This window comes from Nomascus leucogenys, chromosome 22a (genome assembly GCF_006542625.1).
Source record: "Nomascus leucogenys isolate Asia chromosome 22a, Asia_NLE_v1, whole genome shotgun sequence".
Lineage (NCBI taxonomy): Eukaryota > Metazoa > Chordata > Mammalia > Primates > Hylobatidae > Nomascus > Nomascus leucogenys.
The window spans coordinates 40,059,801-40,078,405 of NC_044402.1; the positions used below are offsets into that span (position 1 = coordinate 40,059,801).

General features: G+C 40.8%; 1 protein-coding gene across 2 annotated transcripts in view; it reads right to left on the bottom strand.

Annotated features, from left to right (window-relative positions):
* The window catches only part of RNF212B (ring finger protein 212B), a 91,540-nt gene that overhangs the window by 28,036 nt on the left and 44,899 nt on the right, over positions 1 to 18,605 (bottom strand). Inside the window, exons 1-4 of one of the 2 annotated variants that reach the window (XM_003260944.4) lie at positions 6,844 to 6,963; positions 4,465 to 4,565; positions 1,631 to 1,683; positions 565 to 639 (exon numbers count right to left, since the gene is read on the bottom strand). In XM_003260944.4, coding sequence (XP_003260992.2) covers positions 565 to 639; positions 1,631 to 1,683; positions 4,465 to 4,564 — 228 coding nt within the window. In that variant the 5' untranslated portion in view covers position 4,565; positions 6,844 to 6,963. Of the gene's footprint in view, positions 1 to 564; positions 640 to 1,630; positions 1,684 to 4,464; positions 4,566 to 6,843; positions 6,964 to 18,605 lie in introns of those variants that run through there. The other variant, XM_030802586.1, reaches the window with a different exon arrangement.

Consider the following 18,605-nt stretch of genomic DNA (forward strand, 5'->3'; position numbering starts at 1 on the left):
CTGTTGCTCCTGACCAAGTCAACTGTATGCCAACATATGACACATCAAGAAAATATATTTCCTAAAATTCAAGCAACCAGTTATGAACACTAAATGAAGAGGTAAGTATTACTAAAAAGGTTATTGAAAAGTGAGAATGGGAAACAAGAAATACTCTTGTAAACTTAGTGCTATAAACTACTGGTTGCGAGTTAAACCATCAAACCCATTGTTTGCAGGGCCAGGCCTATATACTCAAAGCAATTTTTAGAAGATGCATCTATCTGCTGAGAAAAATGATAAAGCTCCCTAGAACAACCTTTAGTCGTAGAAATTAATTAATACAACTAGGAAATACAAGGCAAGATGTTAGCTACATAGTGACTTTTACAGCCTATCACAGATTCTGGGTCAATAAAAAGTTAACTGATTGAAATTTGTATCATCAAGGAAGAAAGCAAAGAAAGCAGTCAATTTCCCTCCATTGTGTACAAATGCAGTTCAAAGAAAACCTTTGATAAAGGAATAAGATGCAATTAGAATTTGCCTGGAGAGTCAGATTTTCTTCGCTTTTGTTTCTCATACCTGAGAGATGTGACTAAAATACTGCAAAGCTGTCTCCACAGGACTTTTGAAAAACATCTTCTCCTGAGGCTTCAGCTATGAAGAGAGCAATACACACTGTGAGAATATCCACAATTGAATAAAATAAAATACTGACTAATATGACAAAGGATGTACCACCTTTTCTAATGTACCTGGCATTATCTCCACTGTGTGTAAAAGGGAGATCACTACTCTTCTAGATGTACATTATATGTCCAATTCTCCTTACCTTGTGCTTCTGTAACAGTGGTCACAAATAATGCTTCCATCTGTTGTTTATACTCTTTTTTTTTTTTCTTCGAGACAGAGTTTTGCTGTTGTCACCCAGGCTGGAGTACAGTGGTGTGATCTAGGCTCATTGCAACCCTCGCCTTTTGGGTTCAAGTGATTCTTCTGCCTCAGCCTCCTGAGTAGCTGGGATTACAGGTGCCCACCAACACACCCAGCTAATTTTTGTATTTTTAGTAGAGACGGGGGTTTCATCCTGTTGGCCAGGCTGGTCTCGAACTCCTGACCTCGGGTGATCCACCCACTTCAGCCTCCCAAAGTGCTGGGATTACAGGTGTGAGCCTCCTCAGCTGGCCTGTTATTTATACTCTTTTTACAAACTGCTATCTGCAAGTTTGTTTCTTTGCTTGCTTTTTTTTTTTTTTTTTTTTTTTTGAGACAGAGTCTTACTCTGAGCCCAAGCTGGAGTGCAGTGGTGCGAGCTCAGCTCACTGCAACTTCCGCCTCCTGGGCTCAAGTAATTCTCGTGCCTCAGCCTCCCAAGTTGCTGGGACTACAGGCCTGCGCCACCACACCTGGCTAATTTTTTGTATTTTAGTAGAGACAGGGTTTCACTATGTTGCCAGGGTGGTCTCAAATTCCTGAGCTCAGGCGATCCACCCGCCTTGACCTCCCAAAGTGCTGGGATTACAGGCGTGGGCCACCACACCCGGTCTTTTCTTTCTTTTTGAAACAATTCATCATCTGTACTTTGTATATACTTCCTACAGGCCAGGAATGGGATGAGACAGTTTGTGACAGGGGGAGAAAAACTTACATTATCAGAAAGAGCCAGATGCTTGCAGGCAGTTCCACAAACAGCACATTTTTCTGGGAGGAAAAGGGAAAAAAAAGATTTGCCTCTCATGAGCATGAGGTAAGATTTAAAGACTTAAAGTACATGGCAACAATTTAGTATGCTAGCAAGAGAAGAAAAAAGGGTTCTTACTGAATTTAGAATATCATTGTGTTATAAAAGGACATCAACTTAAGCTCTGTTCTCTAAACAAGTGTTTCCAAACTAGTATGTTGAGGTATAAGCAGGGCTTTCACACCGTATGTCTACGCATCTCCCTATCTTTTTAAATTTTATTTTACTTTTTCTTTGAGACAGGGTCTCGCTCTGTCACCCAGGCTGGAATGCAGTGGCACAATTATGGCTCACTGCAGCCTCAACCTCCCGGGCTCAAGTGATCCTCCTGCTTCAGCCTTCCGACTAGCTGGGACCACAGGCACACACCACCACCTCAGCTCATTTTAATTTCGTTATTATCTTTAGAGATGGAGTCTCCCTATGTTGCTCAAGCTGGTCTTGAACTCCTGGGCTCAAGTGATCCTCCCACCTTGGCTCCCGCAAAGTGGTGAGTTTATAAGCATGAGCCACCACCCCAGCACCTCCTACCCCATCTTTTTATAAATTCCCAATTTTCTTCTGTGGGACAGAAGGGACAATTCTAAACTCCCAGCAGAAGTACTGGAGTACATTTACAAGAGTAAGGAAGAGTACAAGATACCAAAGATCTTAACTTTAAGTTAGTTTTTTTATTCTATTGACCTGACAGCAGGCACACATTGGGTACTGTAAGAAACTCCCCAGTTATGCCTACCTTGTCATCACTTTGCTAATATTTGTTAATCTTGCTTTGAAGCTCTGCTACTCTCATTCCCCAATTAACCCAATCTGAAAGAAGCAAAAATTAAGATTCCTAATCTTTCCCTGTAAAGTGAAATTTTAGTAGTGGGACTGGTCATTGATTAAGACAAATGCCATGTCAGGAGAAAACATCACATGGCATATGCTTCACGGAGACAAACCACTCCAAAATGAGTTGCTGTTACCATAGTAAACAGCTTTTTACATTAGCGACAACTTTAAAAGGTCATGAGATTTGTACAGAGAAAAAAGCTTCCCCTGAGGCTACTTGACTGTTCTTTCTCTGAGGACTAAAGGTTTTTCTTTTTCTTTTTCTTTTTTTTTTGAGATGGAGTCTTGCTCTGTCGCCCAGGCTGGAGTGCAGTGGCATGATCTTGGCTCACTGCAAGCTCTGCCTCCGGGGTTCACACCATTCTCCTGCCTCAGCCTCCTGAGTAGCTGGGACCACAGGCGCCTGCCACCATGCCCGACTAATTTTTTGTAGTTTTAGTAGAGACGGGGATTCTGTGTTAGCCAGGATGGTCTCAATCTCCTGACCTTGTGATCCACCCGCCTCGGTCTCCCAAAGTGCTGGGATTACAGGCGTGAGCCACCGCGCCCGGCCAGGTTTTTCTTTTTCCCAGTCCATATCGTTGCCAGAGTGAGCTAGAAAGTACATAACATTCTTCTCTTAAAACAAAACAAAACAAAAAAATGGCTTACACCTGTAATCCCAGCACTTTGGGAGGCTGAGGCAGGTGGATCACTTGAGGCCGGGAGTTCAAAAGCAGCCTGGCCAACATGGTGAAACCCCATCTCTACTAAAAATACAAAAGTTAGCCGGGCATGGTGGTACATGCCTATAATCCCAGCTACTCAAGTGGCTGAGACATGAGAATCACTTGAACCTGGGAAGCAGAGGTTGCAGTGAGCCAAGATTGTGCCACTGCATTCCAGCCTGGGTGATGAAGTGAGACTGTGTCAAAAACAAAACAAAACAAAAACTTCCACAGGTCTCCATCACCCGCAGGATGAAGTTCAGGCTCTTTAGCCCAGTGTATAGAGCCTTCTATCATCCAACACTGCCTACTTCTCTAGCCTCATCTCTCACCACTTCTTACCTTACTGTTTAACAATCTCAACTATGTGTAGTCCCCTGCACTATGGTTTTATGATGTAATATGTCTTTGTACATGCTGTTCTCTTAAACTGGAATAAATCTTCCCTGCCTTATCCACTTGGCAAATTCCATTTTATCATTCAAAACCCTACTGAAGCATCACTCCTTCTGTGAAGTCTTCCGTGATCAAAACACCCTACCCCAAGTCCCTCTTCTAGGGATTTACACACCTTGTAAGTATTGCAGCATTTAAAAAAAAAAAAACTAACTTAAATTTCAGTATCCTTTCTAAGACTTAATAGCAATAAGAACTTGGTCAAATCACGTATCCTCTCTGAGCCAGTCTCTTCATTTGTAAAATGGTTCTACTAATAATTACCACCTGGGCTTGTGGTGAGGCTTACATAAAATTGGTTGATATGAAACTGCTTTTTAAGCTGCAAAGGTATCATCATCATCATTTCTAATCAAATTGATGTCACAGACTAGACCACTTCCCCTTTAGAAATGGTTCTTCTATCAGCCAAACTTTCCTCTATTCCCATCCATTATATTTATTCTATCTCTTTTCCCTGAAGAGTCTGATGCCTTGTGGCTTTCCCTGCCAGACTTCAAAACACTAATGAGTACATTCTGGTCCTCAAGTAATAGATTTGCTAAATCATTTGCTAAATAATTTAGCACCATTCTTTATTAATGGATTCCTTCAATTTCTAAAATTGACAGTTTCCTACAGTATCTGTATCACCATTGACCTAATAAGTGATTTTTATCCTAAGTCACACATAGAAATGGCTACTCCTTACATCCTTACATGAAAACATTTTTCCCTGAATCTGAAAACAGTTGAGTCACTCACCCAGAGTCACACACTTTTTGCAGAAAATATGGCCGCAGCTAGTGACAAAGAAATGGGCCCCATCTTTTCGGAAACACTGGTTGCAGTGAAACCAATCCATTCTGGAGCAGATAAAGAGAAAGAGTAAGAATAACCTAGGGCATAACATAATTATAGCTGTTCCAAAATCTATGTAACCATGCTTGCTTAGCTTCTGATAGCTTTTTGGGATATGGCATATCATTGTGGGTATTCCAATTGGTTGTAAAGAAGTACATGTACATATAAAGTGAAAAAAAAGCAAACTGCTTTTTATAACAGCAGGCTGTTATAACATTTTATATATAAGTGTGTGTGTGTATATATGTATATATATATACAGATATACATATAAACACACATTTAGGAAAGTAATGGACAGACAGTGGTGAGATTTTTTTTTTTTTTGAGTGGCACGTTTATGAGTGTGTGTGTGTGTGTGTGTGTTTTCCTTTACTTTTTTTCCCCCAGGTTTTCTGGATTAATACATGTGCCAATTTGTAATTAGAAAATACAATCCTGGCCAAGCACAGTGGCTCATGCCTGTAATCCCAGCACTTTGGGAGGCTGCGGCAGGTGGATCACCTGAAGTCAAAAGTTTAAGACCAGCCTGGCCAACATGGTGAAACCCCATCTCTACTAAAAATATAAACATTAGCCGAGCATGGTGGCAGGCGCCTGTAATCCCAGCTAATCAGGAGGCTGAGGCAGGAGAATCACTTGAACCCGGGAGGCAGAGATTGCAGTGAGCCGAGATCACACCATTGCACTCCAGCCTGGGCAACAGAGCCAGACTCCGTCTCAAAAAAAAAAAAAAAGAAAAAAGAAAATACAATCCTAAAAATATAAAAACAAAAAATGAATCATCCATTTCTTTTTTAACTATTTCCTGTGATATGGTGAGAGTGGAACCAAGAGAAGGTAGTGAACCAGAAAGAGAAGATCACATATTAGCCACTTGGGACACATTTTATCTAAGAGAAGTAGGGCTGATGAATGATACAATGGTCTCAGCTTGTATACCTTCCTTCTACTCTACAGAAACTCAGAATCAGGCCAGGCACGGTGGCTCACGCCTGTAATCCCAGCACTTTGGGAGGCCGAGGTGGGTGGATCACCTGAGGTCAGGTGTTCAAGACCAGCCTGGACAACATGGCAAAACCCCATCTCTACTAAAAATAAAAAAATTAGCTGGGCGTGGTGGTGCACGCCTGTAAACCTAGCTACTTGGGAGGCTGAGGCAGGATAACTGCTTGAACCTAGGAGGTTGCAGTGAGCCAAGATTGTGCCACTGCACTCCAGCCTGGGCGACAGAGTTAGACTCCATCTCAAAAAAAAGAAACTCAGAATCATAGATCCGAAACGGGCTTTGAAAAATCACTTAATGTTTTGTTCAGTCCACCATTTTTCAAAAGAGGTACCTGATATTAAGTAAAATTAAATGACTTGTCGAAAGTTCCATCTTTAGTTATTGGTCTCCTGATTCCCTATGTAAAGTTCTTGCTCCCACATTAAATAGCTTTTGTGTTAGACATGGTAACCATATAGCCTGTATTTTCTGCCAATACCAATTTCATATAGTTTGTTAAATACCTGAGTAAATGTGACTTTGTAAGTTTTTTGTGGGATTATTATTATTGTTATTATTATTATTTTTTTTTTTGAGACAGGGTCTGGCTCTGTCTCCAGGCTGGAGTGCAGTGGCAGATCAGGGCTCGCTGCAGCCTGGAACTCATGGGTTCAAGCCATCTTCCCCTCTCAGCTTCTGGAGTAGCTGGGACTACAAGCGAGCACCACCACGCCTGGCTATTTTTTATTTTTATTTTTTGTAGAAACAAGGCCTCTCTGTGTTACCCAGGCTGGTCTGGAACTCCTGGACTCAAACGACCCTCCTGCCTTGGCCTCCCAAAGTGCTGGGATTACAGGCGGGAGTCACTGCGCCGGGACTTTTCGTAGGATGTGTGTGTGTGTGTGTGTGTGTGTGTGTGCGTGCGTGTAACCGCTGAGGGATACAAACTTCGTAAGATTTACAATAAAAAATATACTGAATAAACAGCTCAACGCAAACGCATCCCACAGTGCCACGAGCTTCGTTGTCCTATTTGTTGGCTCGTGATACACTAATTTTCACCAGCAAGTGAGTCTAAAAAGCCACTGAAAAGGCCCGTTCTATATGCCCAGGTTTGTTTAAGGGCAGCAACAATGTCATCCCCTGAATTGACCAGATGAACCCAACATAAAAAAGGCAGTGAACAGGGTGATTAAGGCGACCCCGAGGGCAAAACTCTCCTGCTTTCCAGAGGCGATGGGGCCTCAGCCGTCTCAAGCTTCCCAGTCCTTTTTCTGGCTCACACTCCCTACCCGCTTGGCCGCTGTGATTCCAGAAGGCCTCAGATCTCAGGAAATCATCCAGTTCTCCTCACGAAGAGCTGGAAATGGCGGGAAAGTAAACAGCTGGCTTGGCACCAGGTGAGGCAAGAGGCTGGGCGAAGCCGAGGCGGTGTGTGAGATGTGGGCGGGGCCTAGCGGTATGCTAAAAGAGTGGGCGTGGCTCCGTGGCGTGCGCGGGGCGTGCGCGGGGCCCGCACAGGCGTTCACGGGGCGAGGAGCGGCTCGCGGTGGCGGGAGAGGGGTGTAGGAGCCTTTTCCCAGCAGCCCAAGAAAATTCACCTCACTTAAAAGACTGGGGACAAATAAACACTGTAACCTAATCCCATACATGTTACTGTGGAAACAAAAAGGTGAAAATAAAACCTAATTAATGTTCCAATAAACAATGAGAACGCCGTATAAATTGTGGTCATAAAGTGGGCGAAAACTTTTGCTTAATATTCCGAAATGAAATGAAAATAATGGATGCTTTGAAAAAATAGCGTAAAATCAGAAATAGGAAAATTTAAAAATGATGCGGACAGAGAACAGTGTGATATTAATTGAGAACCAACAAATTTCAATTAAAAGTTAAACTTCATTCAGAAATTTTTGGCCAGGGGCGGTGGCTCACGCCTGTAATCCCAGCACCTTGGGAGGCCGAGGCGGGCGGATCACTTGAAGTCAGGAGTTACAGACCAGACTGGCCAATATGGCGAAACCCCACTTCTACCAAAAATACAAAAATTAGCCGAGTATGGCGGCACGTACCCGTAATCTCAGCTGCTGAGGAGGCTGAGGCAGGAGAATCGTTTGAACCCGGAAGGCGGAGGTTGCAGTGAGCCAACATCGCGCCACTGCACTCCAATCTGGGAGACAAAGCAAGACTCCATCTTTAAAAAAAAAAAAAAGAAAAAAAAAATTAGCCGGGTGTGGTGGCGGGTGCCTGTAGTCCCAGCTACTTAGGGAAGCTGAGGCAGGTGTATCACTTAATCCCAGGGAGTCGAGGCTGCAGTGAGCTGTGTTCACGCCACTGCACTCCAGCCTGGTTGAGGGAGCAAGACACTGCCTCAAACAAAAAAAAAACAGAGAGAAAATAAGATTGGCATCAGATTTCCACAGAAGCATTCTAGTTAACAATGAAACATTTTCCAGATTTTCATGGAAACTATGATCCAAAAATTTATATCACCTTATATTGTGTTCAGGTATAAAGGCCACTGGCAAAAAGCATGCAAATGAGCTTTTCCTGAGGAATCCACTTAGAGTAGTAGTTCTCAAACTTTTTGGTCTCAGGTTTCCTTTACAAAATTATTGAAGACCCTCCAAAGAGTTTTGTTTAGGTAAATTGCATCTACCAATATTTACCAAATTAGCAATTAAAAGTGAGAACTTTTTAAATATTTATTATTTGAAAATTTTAAATACTTATTATTTGAAAACAATAATAAACCCATTAAATGTGTGTTTGTTTGTTTGTTGTTTTTTGAGACGGAGTCTCACTCTGTCGCCAGGGCTGGAGTGCAGTGGCGCCATCTCGGCTCACTGCAACCTCCACCTCCTGGGTTCAAGCGATTCTCCTGCCTCAGCCTCCCGAGTAGCTGGAATTACAGGCGCCTGCCATTACGACCAGCTAATTTTTTGTATTTTTAGTAGAGACGGGGTTTCACTGTGTTGGCCAGGCTGCTCTCCAACTCCTGACATCGTGATCCACCCGCCTCGGCCTCCCAAAGTGCTGGGATTACAGGTGTGAGCCACCGCGCCTGGCCAAAATGTTAATATAAATAATCTATGGAAAATATATTTTCCAAAACAAGAAAAATTTAGTGAGAAGAGTGGCATTGTTTTTACATTTTTGTAATCTCTTACTATGTAGCTTAATAGAAAGCTGATGGAGTCCTACATTTGCTTCTGCATTAACTTTTGCAGTACGCTGTTTTGGTTGGAGTGCGTGAAGAACATTTGGATTCACTCAAATATGTGGGGAAAGAGAATGGTATTTAAATGGCCTTTTCAGATAATTGTGAACATTTTGATATCACATCAAAATTCAGGAAGTCTGAGTTAAAAGTTGATTGCAAAGTGGGATCTGAAACCATAACAATGAACTTTTTATAGCCTGTTACATTAAAATTATTTGGTCTGTTTTGCACTTTATTTATTTATGTATTTATTTTTATTTATTTATTTATTTATTTATTTATTTATTTATTTATTTATTTTGAGAAGGAGTCTCGCTCTTTCACCCAGGCTGGAGTGCAGTGGCGCGATCTCGGCTCACTGCAGGCTCTGCCCCCCGGGGTTCACGCCATTCTCCTGTCTCAGCCTCCCATGTAGCTGGGACTACAGGCACCCGCCACCTCGCCCGGCTAATTTTTTTGTATTTTTAGTAGAGACGGGGTTTCACCGTGTTAGCCAGGATGGTCTCGATCTCCTGACCTCGTGATCCGCCTGCCTCGGCCTCCCAAAGTGCTGGGATTACAGGCGTGAGCCACCGTGCCCGGCCTGTTTTGCACTTTAAATGGATCTTTTGCCCATGCACGATTTTGTAACAGCATACATTTAGACCAAACTGGCCATTTGAAAAATTTTGGTTCACTGAGTTATACATATCGGTGCATTTTGTTATAGAATATTAAATATTGACACAGTTCATTACACAATATAAAAAATCACTTTTGTTAATATCACTATCTCATCAGGTAAGTATTTGAGTCTTGGGAACCTGTCAAGCTCACAGTCGCAGGTACAAGTTTTCCAAAGGTCTAATTTTCATCTGAAAGCTTGAATTTTATCATTGGCAACAAATACTGTCACTGGTTTTCCTTGAAGTGACAAGGCAATTTTGTTTATTTTTGAGAAAATGCCTACCAAATACCCAAGTCTGAATAGTTTGTATGTTAGATGTTCTTTCAAGTAAAAACAGTATTCCATGAAAAAAGTGATTAGCTCAGGTTACAAATCAAACTATTCCATAAATAGTTTTCTTAAATATGATTGTTTTTAAGAGATGGGCGTCTCCCTCTGCTGCCCAGGCTAGAGTTTAGTGGTACAATCATAGCTTGCTACAGCCTAGAATACCTGGGCTCAAGGGATCCTTCTGCCTCAGCCTCCTCCATCTTGCCTGGCTATTTTTTTTTTTTTTTTTCCTGAGATGGAGTATTGCTCTGTCACCCAGGCTGGAGTGCAGTGGCGCCATCTCAGCTTACTGCAACCTCCGCCCCCTGGGTTCAAGCAATTCTCCTGCCTCAGCTTCCCAAGTAGCTGGGATTACAGGCATTCGCCACCACGCCTGGCTAATTTTTGTATTCTTAGTTGAGATGGGGTTTCACCATGTTGGCCAGGCTGGTCTTGAACTCTTGACCTCGTGATCCGCCTGCCTCGGCCTCCCAAAGTGCTGGGATTAAAGGCATGAGCCACCGCACCCAGCCCTAATTTTTAATATTTTTTTAAGAGACAAGGTCTCACTGTGTTGCCCAGGCTGGTCTCAAATTCCTGACCTCAAACGATCTTCCTGCCTCAGCCTCCCCAGCAGCTGGGATTACAGGCACGTGGCATCATGCCTGAGTAATCTTAATTCTACTTAAATAAAAGTTTTCACTGGAAAATATTTTAGTGCCATGTGGAGTGGGGCGTTAGCCCCATCCAATATTAAAATATATTATAAAACATCTGTAATTTAAAGTGTGGTATTGGTGCATAAACATGTAGACCAATGAAACAGAATCAAGTCTAGAAATAGAACCAAGTATGTTAATACATTTTAACTGGTAAGTGCCCATGGGGAATTGAATTTTTATATACATAGAATTGGGACAAATGAATACTCCTTTGAAAAAATATAAAATTGAGTCTGTTTCTCATACTGTTTACCAGGATGAATTTCAAATGGATCAGAAATCTAAACAGACAAGTACCAGATGAAAATATTAGTAAATACTCTCATAACCTAGATGTGCAGAAAATCTTCCTAGGATCCAAAAATCTAGAAGAGAGAAAAGTGACAAATTTGACTAAGTAACTTAAAAAAAACTTTTTGCATGTACACACACACACACGAAAAATAAAGCACAAAGTGACGAATTACAAAAAAAATCAACTTAAATCCTAAAGGGCTAATAGCTTTAATATACAAAGAGCTTTTTAAAAAAGAAAACCAACAATTTAATAGAAATTTGAACAGTTGAAAAAAAAGGAGAGACCAACAGTTTTCCTAGAAAACATCTTGGTTTTGAGTGTTCTTTCCTATACAGGGTATACATGGCTGGAGTGCAAGTGCAGTGGTACTATCTCAGCTCACTGCAACCTCTGCCTCCCAGGTTCAAGCAATTCTCCTGCCTTAGCTTCCTGAGTAGCTGGAACTACAGGCATGCACCAAGAGTCCGGGCTAATTTTTGTATTTTTAGTAGAGACAGGGTTTCACCGTGTTGGCCAGGCTGGTCTCGAACTCCTAACCTCAGGTGATCCGCCCACCTTGGCTTCCCAAAGTGCTGGGATTACAGGCATGAGCCACCGTGCCCAACCTACCCATTTCTAATTGGGTTGTTTATTTTCTTCTTGTTGAGTTTTGAGAATTCTTTTTTTTTTTTTTTTTTGAGACAGGGTCTCACTCTGTTGCTCAGGCTGAAGTGCAGTGTCATGATCATGGCTCACTGCAGCCTCAACCTCCCAGGCTCGAGTGATTCCCCTAACTCAGCCTCCCGAGTAGCTGGAACTACAAGCATGCACCACCATACCCAGGTAATTTTTCTTTTTTTTTTTTTTTTTTTTTTTTTTTGGAGAGATGGGTTTTCACCATGTTGCCCAGGCTGGTCTCAAACTCCTGGGCTCTTTTTTGTAGAGACATGAGTTTCACCATGTTGTCCAGGCTGGTCTCAAACTCCTGGGCTCAACTGATCCTCCCACCTCAGCCTCCTAAAGTGCTGGGATTACAGGCATGAGCCACCAAACCCAGATAAAATTTTCTGTTCTTTAAATATTCTTATCTTTTCTTCTACTCTGAAAGGAAAATGGGGTACCTCTGGAAATTTTCTTCAAAAATTCTAGAAATCTAGATTTGTAATTTTGATTTTACATTTAGGTATATGATTCATTTAATTTTCTACATGGTGTGAGGTATGGATTAAAGTTTGCATGTGCATATGTGGGTGTGTTTTGCATGTGGATATCCAATTGTTTCAGCACCATTTTTTTTAAAGATTAACTTTTCTCAACTAAATTGCCTTTGTCAAAAATTGATTGCCCAGAGAAAATAATTCCATTTGTGAGAGCATCAAGAAGGATAAAATATTTAGGAATAAATTTAATCAAGGAGAGGCATGAGACTTGTTTGTACATAGAACACTACTTAATATTGTTTACAATAGCATCCAAAGCTATATACAGATTCAATGTCATCCCTATCAAAATTCCAACTATTTTTTTCAGAAATTGAAAAATCCATCCTAAAATTAATATAAAATTTCAAAGAACTTAGAATAGTCAAAACAATCTTAAAAAGGAAAAAATTTGGAAGACTCATATTTCCCAATTTCAAAACCTACTACAAAGCTACTGTAATCAAAACAGTGTGTTTCTAGCATAAGGATAGACATATACAGACCAACGGAATAGAACTGAGAATCCAGAAATAAACCCTCACATCTATGGTCAGTTGATTTTTGACAAGGGCGTGAAGGCCATTGAATAGAGGAAAGAACAGTCTCTGCAACAAACAGTGCTGGGAAAACTATGTCCATATGCAAAAGAATAAAGTTGAATCCTTACCTTACACCATATACAAAAATTAACTCAAAATGGATCAAAGACCTAAATGTATGGGTGAAAACTCTAAAACCCTTAGAAGAAAACATAGGGGAAAATCTTCATGACCTTGTATTTGGCAATGGTTTTTTAAATACAAAAATAGCACAGGCAACAAAAGAAAAATAAATAAAAGGGACTTAGTGAAAATTAAAAGCTTCTGTGCAACAAAGGATACTATCAAGAAAGTGAAAGGCAACCCACAGAATGGGATAAAATATTAGTCAATCATATATCTGATAAGGGTTTAATATTCAAAATATACAAAGAACTACAACTCTCTCTCTCTTCCTTTTTCCACCATTGTGGTGTGTATTTGACTCCATTTCTCACCATGTCTTCTCACAAGACTTTCAGTATTAAGCAATTCCTTACCAAGAAACAAAAGCAAAATCACCCCATTCCCCAGTGGATTTGGATGAAAACTGATAATAAAATCAGGTACGACTTTAAAAGGAGACATTGGAGAAGATTCAAGCTGGATCTATAAGGAACTGCACACGAGATGGCACACATATTTATGCAGTATCAAGCTCATAACCATCTTACCATATCAAGCTAAAAATGTCACCACTATCTGGACAGTTGGGCATGTTTTATGGGGAATATAGTTTTTCTGTTTGTTTATTTGCTGTGCGCTAGTAGGCTGGGTTCAGTAATAAATATGTGAGAACTTTTGTTTCAAAAAAAAGAACAACTCAACAACAAAAAAGTCAAACAACCCAATTAAAAATAGGCAAAAGATTTGAATAGGCATTTCTACAAAGAAGATATAGAAGTGTCCAGCAGACACATGAAAAGATGCTCCATATCATTAGTCATAGGGGAAATGCAAATTAAAACCACAGTGAAATATCATTTCACACGTGGTGGGGTGGCTATAATTTTCTAAATGAAAATATGTGTTAGGAGGATATGGAGAAATCAGAACCCTTGTACATTGCTGATGGGAATGTATAATGACACACCTGCTTTGGAAAGCAATTTGGTGGTTCCTCAGAAAGTGAAAAATAGAACTATCCTGCCATGTGACCCAGCAATTCCATTCCTAGGTGTATACAAAATAATTTAAGACAGGGACTCAAACAGATATGTGTACACCAATATTCATACCAGCATTATTCACAATAACCAAAAGATAGAAACAACCCAAATGTCCATTAGTAGATGAATGGATAAACAATGTGGTATATATGTAGAGAGAATATTATTCAGCCACAAAGGAAATAAAGTTTTGATACATGCTACAACATGGATGAACCTTGAAAAAATTGTGCTAAGTGAAATAAGCCAGACACAAAAAAAGAAATATTGTATAATCTCACTGAAATATCTAGAACAGTCAGATTTATAGAGACAGAAAGTAGATTAGAGGTTAGCAGGAACTAGGGCAATGAGAGATAGGAAGTAATTGCTTAATGGGTGAAGAGTTTCTGTTAGTGGTTATGAAAAACTATGGAAATAGAGATGATGATTGTACAACATTATGAATGTACCTAATGCCACTGAATTGCACACTAACAATGGTTAAAATGGCAAATTTTATGTTATATATATTTTACCAAAATAAAAAGGAAAATCAGTTGTCTATACATATTCAAGCCCATTTCTGCATGCTCTGTTCTGTTCCACTGATTGATTTGTCTGTCTTGATGCCAATACCATACTGTCACTTACTGTAGCTTTATGATAAGTCTTGAAATGATGTAGTCTTGATCCTCTAACTTTGTTCTTTCTTCTTCTTGTGTTTTTGTTTTGTTTTGTTTTGTTGTATTTTTAGAGAGAGTCTTGCTCTGTCACCCAGGCTGGAGTGCATTAATGTGATCACAACTCACTGCAACCTGGAAGTCTTGGTCTCAAATGATCCTTCCTGCTCATCCTCCCAAGTAGTTAGGACCTATTAATTTTTTTTTTTTTTTTTTTTTTTTTTTTTTTTTTTTTTTTTTTTTTAGTAGAGATAGGGTTTTACTATGTGGCCCAGGCTGGCCTCAAACTCCTGGCCTCAAGTGATTTTCCTGCCTTGGCCTCCCAAAGCTCTGGGATTACAGCTGTGATCCACTGCGCCTGGCCAGCCTGTTCTTTTGCAGAGCTGCTTTGACGTTCTAACTCATTTGCATTTCCAAGTGAATTTTATTATCAGGTAAATAATTTCTAAAAGGAGCCTGATGAGTTTTTTTTTTTTTTTAGACAGAGTTTCGCTCTCGTCACCCAGGCTGGAGTGTGATGGCACGATCTTGGCTCACCGCAATCTCCACCTCCACCACCTTCAAGCAATTCTCCTGCCTCAGCCTCCTGAGTAGCTGGGATTACAGGCATGTGCCACCACGTCCGGCTAATTTTGTACTTTTAGTAGAGACGAGGTTTCTCCATGTTGGTCAGGCTGGTCTCGAACTCCCGACCTCAGGTGACCCACCTGCCTCGGCCTCCCAAAGTGCTGGGATTACAGGCTTGAGCCACCATGCCTGGCATTGCCTGATGAGATTTTTTTAAAACTTTTATATTTTTAGAACTTTTTATTGACCAGGTGTGGTGGCTCAAGCCTGTAATCCCAGCACTTTGGGGGGCTGAGGTGGGTGAATCACCTGAGTCCAGGAGTTGGAGACCAGTTTGGCCAACGTAGTAAAATCCTGTCTCTACAAAAAATACAAAATTAGCCAGGCGTGCTGATGCATGCCTGTAGTCCCAGCTACTAGGGAGGTTGAGGTGGGAGAATCTCTTGAGCCTGCAGGTTGAGGCTGCAGTGAGCGGTGATTGCACCACTGCCTCCAGCCTGGGTGACAGGGCGAGAACTAGTCTCAAAACAAACAAACAAAAAAACACTTTTTGTTTGATTTAATATATATTCAATATATACTGATATTTAATGTACATTCAATGTATATTGATGTATAATATACATACAGAAGTATGCCTATTTCTTACACACATAGCTTACTGAATTTCCACAAACTCAACACACCCATGTAATCAGCCACCCTGATCAGAAATCATAACATTCCCACACCCAGAAAACCCCTGTGCCTGCTTCCATACACCATCTCCCCTAAAGGCAACCATTGTCCTTCTTTCTAATACCATAAATTGTAACTTTTTGTTTTAAAATAATTACAGAGAGAAGGTGCTTTGAGCACAAACTCCTATTCTCCATTCCCTGATCAACGAATAAAGTTTCTACTCCGGTTTACCAAAAAAAAAAAAAAGAATAAAATAAAATAGTTATAGATTCATAGGAAATTGCCAAAAGTAGTGTAGAAAGTTTCCATATACCCTTGACTCATTTATTTCGCCAGCGATAACTTCTTATATAACTATAATACAATATCAAAACCAATAAATTGACATTGGTACCATCCATAGACCTCATGACATTACTGATTTCATTAGTCTTACGTATGCTCATTTTTGTGTGTGTTCACAATTTTATCACATGTAAAGATTTGTGGAGCCACCGCCACAATCAAGAAACAGACTGAAGGGCCAGGTGTGATGGCTTATGTCTGTAATCTTAGCAATTTGCGACGCCAAAGCCGGAGGATTACTTGAGCTCAGGAGTTCAAGACCAGCCTGAGCAACATAGACCTCCTCTCTATAAAAAAAAAAAAAAAAAAAAAAAAAAAAGGAAGGAAAGGAAAAAAAAGAAGAGAGAAGAGGAGAGGAGAGGGGAGGGGAGGAGAGGGGAGGGGACTAGCCGAGCCCAGACGAGACTGGGCCAGCACCACGAAGATGTCTTGTGCCATCTCTTACCATCACCCACCGGTTTTCCGTGTCTCCATTTTTTTGGTTTTGTTTTTGAGACAGAGTCTCTCCCTGTCACCCAGGCTGGAGTGTAGTGGCGGGATCTCGGCTCACTGCAAGCTCCGCCTCCCGGGTTCACCCCATTGTCCTGCCTCAGCCTCCCCAGCAGCTGGGCCTACAGGCGCACGCGGCCATGCCCGGCTAATTTTTTTTGTATTTCTAGTAGAGACGGGGTTCCACCGTGTTAGCCAGGATGGTCTCAATATCCTGACCTCGTGATCCGCCCGCCACGGCTTCCCAAAGTGCTGGGATTACAGGCCTGAGCCACCGCGCCCTGCCCCGTGTCTCCATTTATTTATTATTATTATTATTTTTTTGAGACTGTGTCTTGCTCTGTCGCCCAGGCTAGAGTGCAGTGATCTCGGCTCACTGCAACCTCCGCCTCTCGGGTTCACGCCATTCTCCTGCCTCAGCCTCCCGAGTAACTGGGATTACAGGCGCCTGCCACCGCACCCGGCTAATTTTTGTATTTTTAGTGAAGACGGGGTTTCACCATCTTGGCCAGGCTGGTCTCCAACTCCTGACCTCGTGATCCACCCGCCTCAGCCTCCCAAAGTGCTGAGATTACAGGCGTGAGCCACCACGCCTGGCCGAGTTTTTTAATTTTTTAAAAAAATTTTCATTTTTGTGGGTACCTACTTGGTGTATATATTTACAGGGTGCATGAGATATTTTGCAGTGTGTAATAGTGCAATGAGTAATATTCACATCATGGAAGATTGGGTATCCATCCCCTCGTGCTTTTATCCTTTGTGTTACAAATAATCCAATTATACTTTTAGTTATTTTTAAATGTATGATACTCTTTTAGTTATTTTTAAATGTATGATTAAATTATTATTCACTATAGTCACCCTGTTATGCTATCAAATGCCAGGTCTTATTTATTCTTTCTATTTCTTTTGGTATGCATTAACTATCCCCATCTCCTCCCCACCCCATCCCCACTACCCTTCCCCTCCTCTAATAACCATCCTTCTGTTCTCTATCTTCATGAATTGTTTTGATTTTTGATCCCACAAATAAATGAGAACATGAAATGTTTGTATTTCTGTGCCTGGTTTTTTTCACTTAACATAATGACCTCCAGTTCCACCCATGTTGCTACAAATGACAGAATCTCATTCTTGTTTATGGCTGAATAGTACTCGCTTGCATATAAGTACCACATTTTCTTTATCCATTCATCTGTTGATGGACACTTAAGTTGCTTCCAAATCTTGGCTATTGTGAACAGTGCTGCAACACACAAGGGAGTGCAGATATCTCTTTGATATACTGATTTCCTTTCTTTTGGGTATATACCCAGTAGTGGGATTGCTGGATCATGTGGTAGCTCTATTTTTAGTTTTTTGAGGAATCCCCAAACTGTTATCCACAGTGGTTGTACTAATTTACATTCCCATCAACAGTGTACAAGGGTTCTCTTTTCTCCACATCCTCGCCAGCACTTGTTATTGCCTGACTTTTGAACAAAAGTCATTTTAACTGGGGTGAGATGATATCTTATCGTAGGTTTTTTTTTTTGTAGAGTGGCATCAAGGTGTCTTAATCTGATCACTGTAGTTTTGATTTGCATTTATGTGATCAATGATGTTGGGCACCTTTTCATATGCCTGTTTGCCATTTGTATGTCTTCTTTTGAGAAATGTCTATTCAAATCTTTTGCCTATTTAAAAATCAGATTATTAGATTTTTCCCATAGAGTTGTTTGAGCTCGATATATAGTCTAGTTATTAATCCCTTGTCAGATGGAAAGTTTGCAAATATTTTCTCTCATTCTGTGGATTGTCTCTTCACTTTGTTGATTGTTTTCTTTGCTGTGCAGAAGCTTTTTAACTTGATGTGATCCCATTTGTCCATTTTTGTTTTGGTTGCCTGAGCTTGTGGGGTATTACGCAAGAAATTTTTGCCAGGACCAGTGTCCTGGAAAGTTTCCACAATGTTTTCTTGTAGTAGTTTCATAGTTTGAGGTCTTAGATTTAATTCTTTAATTCATTTTGAGTTGACTTTTGCGTATGGGCAAGAGCTAGGGGTTTCGTTTCATTCTTTTGCATATGGACATCAAGTTTTCCCAGCACTATTTGCTGAAGAGACTGTCTTTTCCCCAGTGTATGCTGTTTGCATCCTTGCCCAAAATGAGTTCACTGTTGGTG